Source organism: Gymnoscopelus microlampas (assembly GCF_963454915.1).
Source record: "Gymnoscopelus microlampas genome assembly, chromosome: 12".
Lineage (NCBI taxonomy): Eukaryota > Metazoa > Chordata > Actinopteri > Myctophiformes > Myctophidae > Gymnoscopelus > Gymnoscopelus microlampas.
The window spans coordinates 52759662-52769665 of NC_139949.1; the positions used below are offsets into that span (position 1 = coordinate 52759662).

A 10004-nucleotide genomic window follows, 5' to 3' on the forward strand; every position below is an offset into this window, starting at 1 on the left:
GCAACTTCACAGAAAAATAAGCCCAACATCGCCTATAATAAGTGGACATGGCAACATGGTTTCTGTCTCGGCAGTATCGCGTACTTTGTGCTCTTTAGACAGCTCAATAAACGTATACAGTGGACACATCGAAAAGCAACACAGCAGAAAACAATGTGTGATATGTCTTCTTTTATTTTCCAGAAGCAATTCCTTTACAAAGGTCTCAGTCATTCAGAAATATATTTAGTTCATGAGCTGATCCACCGGGCTCTCATTAACTCCAATGCATTCCACTGAACTCACGGCTGCAGTCTGGCTCCCATGGTGCGACCAATAGGCTCTATAGACCAATTAATTGTTTACTAACATTGAGACTGGATGCGCAGGTGATTGTTTCACGCAATCAATTTCCAACCTGTTGTTTCGGGGTGCGCTAGTTTCAGCACACCCCAACCCCCTCTTGTGTGTTGGCTAGTGTGGCACGTCCTGGCGAGACCTGATAGAATGGGTTTCATTTAGCGCATACTGGTTGCACGCATACTGGTTCTTATCAGTGTGACGTTGTCTGTTAAGGGGTCTATTCACAGCAGCCATATTATCACTTCCTTCACAGGTGTTACCAATGATACTAATGAAGGCTCTGTTCCATTTAGTGTAGCACAGTGGTTTCCACGACCCCCATAACTCTGAGAGTGTACAAATGGAACCAAATTTGTTACACACCTGTAAGCTGTGTAACACCTGGACACTCTGGACACCTGTAAGGGGTGTCCAGACCCCTTACAGTCTGTCTGTTAGGGACCCCGTACAGTCCCCTAACACTCTGGACACCTGTAAGGGGTCCAGAGTTACACACCTGTAAGGGTCATTTGGAAGGTTTCCAGTGAGCCAACATGCATAATATCAGCACCCTGACTCTGTTTGACCAGAATGGAACAGAGCCTTCATTAGTATCATTGGTAACACCTGTGAATGTCTTCATAATATGGCTGCTGTGAGTGAATAGAGCCTATCTGCCGGCTGGAATTGCATGATAGCGAAAATGACGTAGATGACCTTACCTTCTTTAAATATACCTTGTGTCACTGTGCTCTCTCAGCCAATAGCAGCGCGCGGGCGTTGTCGCGACATTCGGCCGTTAGTGTTGACGGAACTAATTTAACTATCGCCACCAGCCCACACCGTTGTTGTCGAGTGAAGCCTCGTATAACCAGCTGTGTGTCACTAGGATAACAATGTGTCACTTTATAGTTTGACCACATATTAATATCCTCTAGCTCCAGCATCTGTGTGGACGTCATGTTACTGAGGTGAGACGTCATTTAAAATAGCATTCATTCACTGCAGTAGTAGTGTGGTTGTTAGCTCTGGTCCAGAGCCTTAGTAACGGCTCTGCTCATTGAGCCAACATCACACTGCACTGTGAGCTCTCCGTCTTTTAGTCCAAATAAACACAACCATTTTGCTATTCACTGAAACAAAGGCTGTTTTGTGTTGTTTAGAGTCTGTTCTCCAGGGTGGGAAGCCTCTCAGCACCCCACCTTCTCTGTATAATACACTTTATGGACGAAAAAAATAAAAGATGTCCGCCAGATGTAAACGTTTTGATTTACTCCGCTGCGCCCCCTACAGATATGCTTAATATAAATTACCATTGACCAGATCCTGTAGGGGGCGCAGTGGTGAGAATACAATAATTTCCATCTGGCGGATTTTATTTTCTGCCAATAAAGTGTATTATACAGAGATGGTGGGGTGATGAGAGCCTTCCCACCCTGTAGAATAGCCTTTCAACAACACAAAACAGCCCTTGTTTCAGTGAATAGCGAAATAGTTGTGTTTATCTCACAAAGCAGTGTGATGTTGTGTCTGCAGAGCCGTTACAGAGCTGGACCAGAGCTAGTGTGTCTGATACTACAGATCATGCAGTGATTCTCAACCATCTAATAGTTCTTTTCAGACCAATCCCCAGTTTGATATGATGCCTGCCTGAAGCTCTGGTCTATACTCCTAATATGCCTGCCTTAGACCAGTGGTTCTCAACCTGTGGGTCGGGGTCCCCAGTCCCCACATTGTTTTTTCTTTTTTGGGAGGGGTCCCCAGCTGACAGTAAAGTGATTATCAAATGATATGATAAAGAGGCACACGTTGAGACAATAGCTGATCTACAAGCTCACTGTGAGCTTGTAGATCAGCCGTTTTCACAATATTTATCTGTGGAACCGAGCCAAACTAAATGTAATGCCTCAACTCCTATAATTCCAAGTGCCTGTCAGGGTGGGGGGTCCCCTGTTCAAATATGTTTATTTGGGGGGGGGGGGGTATGGTGTGATGTGGTAGTGTTGGTGTTTGTATATAACGGTATGATATTTGAATGGGTGTATATCAGTATATGCACGCATTCAGGTGTATATATGTGTATAAGAACGAAGACATGGGTGTATATATTGTATATTTTCAAGTGTTCGATTACTGCGATCAATGTAACATCTTGAATGTAATTATACGAAATACTTTGAGTGTTCATATAATATGAACTTCATAAATGATGTAACTAAGTTAAAACAACATGAAGGAAGGATAGGCACAAATAAGCTTTGAGCTTCAGAATAAGCCTTTTTGATCAATCAACATGAACTATTGGATTCACTAATTATAGTGTGGTACGTTTGGTGTAATCGTTGATGTGGATCAAAATAAACTAAACTAAACTTAAAACTACATCAACAATGTCTTATCTTGACAGGAAAGCCTAATATGGACGCGGTGGCCGTAGTCTCCTGTGCTGTCTGGAGATGTGTGGACACGCTGGTCCTGCTGGTGGACCTACTTGTGTGGCTGGCCGGCTGTGTGCTCCACCTGCTGGCCAACGCGGGTACTGCGCTGCACAGCACGCTGCTGGCCCTGAGCGGCAGCAGTCTCCTGGAGTACTGCAAGGTGGCGCTGTTCTCCTTCCTCACCCTGACCGAGGTGAGACCGGTGCTGGAAAAAGTACTCAGTATTTTCTAATTAAGTGAACGTATCAATAGTGCAATGTAGAAATACTCCGGGACAAGTGCAAGTCCAGAATTCAAAATGTAGTTGAGTAAAAGTGCAAAAGTATTGCTATCAAAATGTACGTAAAGTATACCAAAAGTAGAAAGTACTCATTATGCAAAATGTCCCGTTTCACAAGTTTTCAAATGTATACCATTCTTTTGAAAATGGCAGATCTGCAAGCTCACAATGCGTCGCGATGAGCTTGTAGATCTGCTATTTTCAAATGGCTGAGAGTGCGGCCCAGAGTGCCAGAGTGCCGCGCTACGAGTTTGTAGATCTGCTATTTTTTTTATGTTTTTTTTTTTTATGTGTGCAAATCTTTGAATATCTATATATTTTTTAAACAACATTCTTTACTCAAATCTTTGCTTCTGGGGGGTCCCTGAAACAAAACATTTTCAAAACAATTAAACAAAACAATTATATATATTCGGCCGCGAACCCCCCCATATCAACATATTCTGTTCCAGGGACACCCCCCCCCCCACACACTCAGGAGCAAAGATTTGAATTAAAAATGTTAAAAAAAACTATATGCAGTATAGCCTATATTGAAAGAGTTGCACACATTTTCACGATTTTTCAAAAAAATAGCAGATCTACAAGCTCTATGAGCTTGTAGATCTGTTAATTTTGAATAGCCAAAGAAAACTTTAAATGACACAGATGCGTTCCTGGTCTTAAAGGGTTAAAACTGCAACAGTGAAAGTAAATCAGAATCTCACCTCTCTTTTACCTTGTGTTTGTCTTATGACAGTAACATTTGATTTGATTGATGTGATTGGTTTGAGGTGGCGTCCAGCGCGGCTCACGGGGCCCTGCGCACCCTGCAGGGCTGGCTGCAGACCCTGGGGGGGGTCTGTGAGGGGTTCAAGATGGTGGGACACCTCCTGTGCCACGTGGCGTGGCGGACCAAAGACCTGCTTCACCGCGGCCTGGTGTCTGGGAACCTCCTCATGAGGCAGATGTGTGAAGGTACAATACCTGTTACTGATACGTGCAGTTTGATGGGTTTTTGTTCAAATAGGTGTTAAATAGCGCTATATTCTGTTTGTATTTGTTAGAGCAGGGGTCTTCAACAGGGGGTCCGGGACCCCTAGGGGGTCCTCAGAGCTACTACAGGGGGTCCACCAAATCTTTGTGTGATAGGATCATGTTTTTTATATTAACCACTTGAACCCTAAAAATCCTTTTCCGAGGGGAACATTAGCCGAAAATAGCAGATCTACAAGCTCTCAACGCCTCTCGCTGCGAGGCGTTGAGAGCTTGTAGATCGGCTATTTTTGGCAAAGAGGCTATAAGTGTAGAGGGAAAAAAGAGAAGACTAAGCACAAAAAAAACAACTTTAATCTGAAACACAATTTTACACAATTTAGAGTAGGGGGTCCCTGCTTCATCTCTCTATCAGCTAGGGGGTCCTTGGCCTGAAAACGTTGAAGACCCCTGTTGTAGAGTGCTTGTTCAGTGACTTCCCCTCTCTCCAGCTCTATAGTAAACAAAAACAAACAAACAGGATGAACAAGTGAAGTTGGAAGTGATGACACAAACTAATGACACAATTGTAATTGCAACAATATACATTTTAAGCTGATAAATAGGTACTCTCTCCTGAGTCCTGATTGGCTGACATTGGCAACCCACCTGGAAATTTATTTTCTGTTTATCAAAGAGCTGGAGAGTTCTCAAATTCTGCCAGAACCCGACCCGACCCGACCCAACGTTATGGGGCCGGGCTAGGCCTAAAATCTATGCTAATTAGTCGGGCCGGGCCGAGCCTCTGGTTCCGTGAAGAAAAAAGAAAAAGAAAAAGAAAAAAAAAACTATTACCCCCCAAAAATACATTTCAACTTCCCCTAGCCGCCCAACGGTAAGGCAGACGGACATGTCAGTGTATGTGTTGAATGCAGCTCAAAGTGAACTTTACTCAGGTATCTAGTTTGTCGCTGTCCGACCTTCCTAACCCGTGTTATTAAAGATAAACGGGCGAAAATGGCCAAAATTGGTTCATTGTGCAGGAGTGTGAAATAAACTAATTAACTAATTGATTGGTTGATTGTGAAGGAGTGTGACATAAACTAATGCATTGATTGGTTGATTGTGAAGGAGTGTGACATAAACTAATGCATTGATTGGTTGATTTTGAAGGAGTGTGACATAAACTAATGCATTGATTGGTTGATTTTGAAGGAGTGTGACATAAACTAATGCATTGATTGGTTGATTTTGAAGGAGTGTGCATCGCGTTGAGCCTCATCTTCTACGTTGTGAACACGGTGGTGAACATCGTTCTCATCTCCATGCAGGACTGTCTCTCTGTGCTGGTCGGACCCTGGGAGGTAAGACATGGTGACAACATCTACAAGACCTTTTATTAATGTCTGTTTCTTAGAAAATTCTTGAAACAAGTATAAAATGATTAGGATTAGACTCTGTGAATAAATGATCCGTAGCCTGAGCTAGTTCAGGCAGATACGCTTCGAGAGGCTTACACACATCTATGTGGGCGACTTACTGTGTTCTGGGGGTCCCTGGAACAACACATTTTGAGATGGGGGTCCGCGGCCAAATACATATCACACAATTGTTCGCTTTAAAAATATATATATTCAAAGATTTTCACGAGTTTCACGTGCAAATTTGCACGATTTTCTAGATTTTTCTTAAATAGCAGTCAGATTACAAGCTCATAGCGCACTCGGTTAGCTTGTAGATGCTAACGATGGCTAACGATATTAGGACGATATTAGGACTAATAGACCTATAATACATATTTTATTGTGCTTTATAATCCATAATCACAACGATGTCCTGATTGGTTCACAGCCCTACTGGGAGGCCATGTGGTCTCCGCTGCACAAGGCGCTGGAGCTGGCCTTGACGGCGCTGACCTTCCTGTACAGCTGCCTGGTGGGCGTGTCCGTGCTGCTGTGGGCGCCGTGCCAGATCCTCCTGGAGGTCCTGGCGGCCGCCAGCCGCCTCCTCTTTTCCCAGGACGGCCTCCCCTCCGGCGGCGGCCTCCTGTTCCTCCTCCTGCTGACGACGGCCGCCATCGGCCTGCTGGCCCTGGCGTACCTGAACCCCGGCCTGGGCGCGGTCGCGGTGCGGTGGTACCGGCGGTACGTGGACGTGCTGCCGGGTGCGCGGTACCTCTGGGATTACTACACGGCGGTGCTGGAACAAGCTCACACCGGGGAGAGGAGGTAGGCTCGGTCACGACTTATTACATCATCGTCTATAATCGTAATTATTTGAGATAATCTCAATTATCAATTCAGTTCAGTATGTGTATTTCCAGCTCTTTTGGACAACAAAAAAAATCTAAAATAAAACATACTCTCTCGCCATGCCTTTCGGCCTGGCGGAGACAATAATAATAATACATATGTACAAGTGCATTAGTGCAAATTGAAAAAGGCATAATCACAAGAAAAAAAGGAGGTCCAAGGCACAAGTTCGTAGACATGGTGAAGTGTCCGAGAAGCTGGAAAAGGGGACGGGGAGAAGCATAATGCTTATCGAGCCCTACCCCTGGCTCAGTTTACAAAAGGAAATAAATAAGAAATAAGGTACAGTGTTTGCAACACAATTCAAATGAAAAGAATAATATATGTATAAAATATATGATATACCGTAGATATATACATAATTTATATGTTATATTTACATTAGTTGATACATTAATTGATACAGCACGCTCACACTCAGAACTCTCTCTCTCATGTGAGAGTCAAGACAGCAAAGAGCATCGGAGTGTCACCGTGGAACGGGCGGCGCAGGTCTCATTGAAATAATGCTAATAATTACAATCATTCCATAATATATATTATCATCATAATAGTATGCAATAGTATTATTATTGCATAGTCGTCATAATCGTTTACATGTTGAAAAATGTACACACATTTTTGAATATATAAAAATAGCAGAAATAGCAGATCTACAAGCTTATTTCTGCTATTTTTATATATTTGAATATATAAAAAAATATCGTAAATAGCAGATCTACAAGCTTATTTCTGCTATTTTTATATATTTGAATATATAAAAAATATCGTAAATAGCAGATGTACAAGCTTATTTCTGCTATTTTTATATATTGAAAATTTAAAAATAGCAGAAATAGCAGATCTACAAGCTACAACGCGTCACTACAACGCGTCACTTTGTGACGCGTTGTAGCTTGTAGATCTGCTATTTCTACTTTTTTTTGTACATGTATAAAATTATTAAATATGTCAATAATTTCTTTGTATATTTAAGTTATTTGTTATAATCTGCCCTGTGCAATTTTTGCCTAAAAGTCCTTAAGAACTGTATTTTTTATTCATAATATGAATACAAACATTATTTTTTTTACATGTATAAAATGATTAAATATGTCAATATTTTCTTTGTATATTTAAGTTATTTGTCATAATCTGCCCTGTGCAGTTTTTGCCTAAAAGGCCTTAAGAACTGTATTTTTTATTCATAACATGAATACAAAAATCTGTTTTTTTTTTACATGTATAAAATGATTAAATGTCAATTCTGCCCTGTGCACAATCTTCATTAAGAAGCCAAAAAAACAGAAATGTATTTGTTATTCACATGTTCAACAATGCCAAACACACAATTAAATCATTAATCGCAGTTAATCGTGCGACAATTAATCATCAACTTACATTTGTAATGGTGACAGAGTCCAGGACTCGTCCTCGTCGTTGGAGGGGGGGGGTCCCGTCACCGGCATCGATCCCCCGCCGCCGCCGACAAATGAGCCGGACGGGTTGAACGACCACCCGACCGAGCCCCGCCTCCTCCCTCATCCCGCCGCCGAACACCGCCAGAATGGCGCCGGCCAACCGGACGACAGTCCGTCCGTAGCGAGGAGGACTAATCGGACCGTGTGGCAGACCGCCGTGGCTGAGGGTTCGGACCATGTCGACGGTAAGGCTCTCTCACACATTATGGCATAATCACAGTTCATAATCACAGGTTTGCGTGATAGTCGGAATCGTTTACACTCATCTGCATCAGTCGACACTTTTTCATATTTTTAAAGGGACTAAACCATGAATTTTAACTTTTTCTTCTTTTTTGTGTGTTTTTGGTCCTACCTTTCTTATATCCCAAAAATACCCCAGTTTGAACACTCAGGCTTTCACAGCATGTCTGGGGTTTTATGTAAATTGGTTCCAAAACAGGCCAAACTGATTTGCCTCCAAAAGTGACGTCACTAGCGGTACAATCCCTCCTGTTTTTCAGTTCCAACATAAAAAAAATAAAAAAATAAAAAAACATTTTATTTTTTATTTTTATACCTTTTCCACACAGAACCAGGAGATAACATGCATACAAACTGGCTCAATAGCGCCCCGTGCCATATCAGGACAATGTGGTATTGCAGGTGAAAGTGTTTTATAAGCCAGAGAGAAGTTAGTTGGAATGAGTATATCTGAGGCTTGATTTAGACTCAAACCTTTTGAAAAACGTTTGAGGGAGATAAACAATATGATATTAAATGTAAAACTTTTTTTTTTAAATTCATGCTGTAGATCCTTTAAAAGATCGCGGAAATAGCAGATCTACAAGCTGCGGACAGACAGACATCCCATTGGCCCACTGACTTGTCTATCATCTGAATACCTGCCTATAGTGGCCGAATCACCGGCTGGCGTGGCCCATGAGTTCCGCCCCAATAACATTACAGCTGATCTACAAGCCCATAACGCGAAGCTGACTCGACGTGTTTTGTGCTTGTAGATCTTAGAAGAAGAAGAGAAGTGGCAAGTTCTGGGCTGAATCGGGAAAGAAAATCAATTTTGAATCTGGAAAATAATCGAGAATCGTTTTTGAATCATAAATGAAAAAATCTGAGAAAATCTGAATCTTGACCCCAATAATCTGAATGTAATGGTGAGATAGCAGAAGATTCACAGCCCTATTACCAGTACCTCTTTTTTAAATTATTATTTTGTTTTTGTATTTTTTATTTATTTATATATTTTTTATTTCTTTTCCTCCGTTTCTTCAGCCCTGGGCGGAGACATCGGCGTGGGACGTGAGGCGGACGCCGGCGGCCTCCTGAAGGAGCAGGAGGAGCGGAGTGGCCTCCTCAGCCTGCTGAAGGAGCAGGAGGAGAGGAAGAAGTGTGTGATCTGTCAGGACCGCTCCAAGTCGGTGCTGCTGCTGCCCTGCCGGCACCTGTGCCTGTGCCGCCTCTGCTCCGACATCCTCGTGAAACGGCGCCCCCTGGCGCAGCGCTGCTGCCCGCTGTGCCGGCAGCCCATCACACAGACCATGGACGTGTTCCTCTGATCCTAAAGCTCTGTTTAAACCATAGATATAGGTACGATTCCAGGCCAGGCCAGCAGGCCAAGCCAGGCCAGCAATGTGTCGATGCGTGTCCCTGAGCAAGACTCTTAATCCCTTAGACTCTTCATCCCCAGAGAGTGAACACAAGACTGCATCAAGTACGTTCTATACAGGTGCGTTTAACCAATTCTAGAGGGTTTAAGTGGTAGGCCTATCAGATACGCAGCTCGTCAAATGTGAATCGATCCCAGTGTATGACGGAGGACAATTTCACCATAAATTAAAATCTCTGCGATGCGATTATTGTGCGCGTATTTTATCACGATAAACGATAATAGATTATCGTGCCATCCCTAGTGCTGCGCCATAATATTTTGGTGATATTTGGAATTGACAATATCCTTATATAAAAGTAGCCTATTATATTAGCCATGTCACAGAAGGAAGAGAGGAAGAGAAGAAAGAACGTGCTTTTCAACTGTGTGCGTTCGTTGGAATGTTGTCACCATCATCATGCATTATTGTGAGAGTATGTTTTACCCCATGTCCGTCCGTCCGTCTGCGCGTGTGCGTGTGTGTGTGTGTGCATGTGTGTGTGTGCGTGTGCGTGTGCGTGTGCGTGTGCGTGTGTGTGCGTGTGCGTGTGCGTGTGCGTGCGTGCGTGTGTCCGTCATTCTGTCTGTGTA

General features: G+C 43.0%; 1 protein-coding gene across 1 annotated transcript; it reads left to right on the forward strand.

Moving 5' to 3' along the window:
• Positions 1–1183: 1183 nt before the first annotated feature.
• LOC311058023 (E3 ubiquitin-protein ligase RNF26-like) lies at positions 1184–9505 on the forward strand. The gene is made up of 7 exons (XM_084075287.1): positions 1184–1292; positions 2729–2952; positions 3813–3996; positions 5251–5357; positions 5845–6221; positions 7703–7950; positions 9038–9505. The coding sequence occupies exons 2-7, from the start codon at positions 2740–2742 to the stop codon at positions 9319–9321; spliced, it is 1413 nt and encodes a 470-aa protein (XP_083931413.1). The 5' UTR covers positions 1184–1292; positions 2729–2739; the 3' UTR covers positions 9322–9505.
• Positions 9506–10004: the final 499 nt, after the last annotated feature.

Coding starts and splice junctions, on each gene's coding strand:
- LOC311058023 (XM_084075287.1), top strand. CDS start 2,740: ATGGACGCGGTGGCCGTAGTCTCCTGTGCTGTCTGGAGATGTGTGGAC. Junction 3,997..5,250: donor CATGAGGCAGATGTGTGAAG/GTACAATACCTG, acceptor TTGATTTTGAAG/GAGTGTGCATCGCGTTGAGC. Junction 6,222..7,702: donor GCTCACACCGGGGAGAGGAG/GTAGGCTCGGTC, acceptor TAATGGTGACAG/AGTCCAGGACTCGTCCTCGT.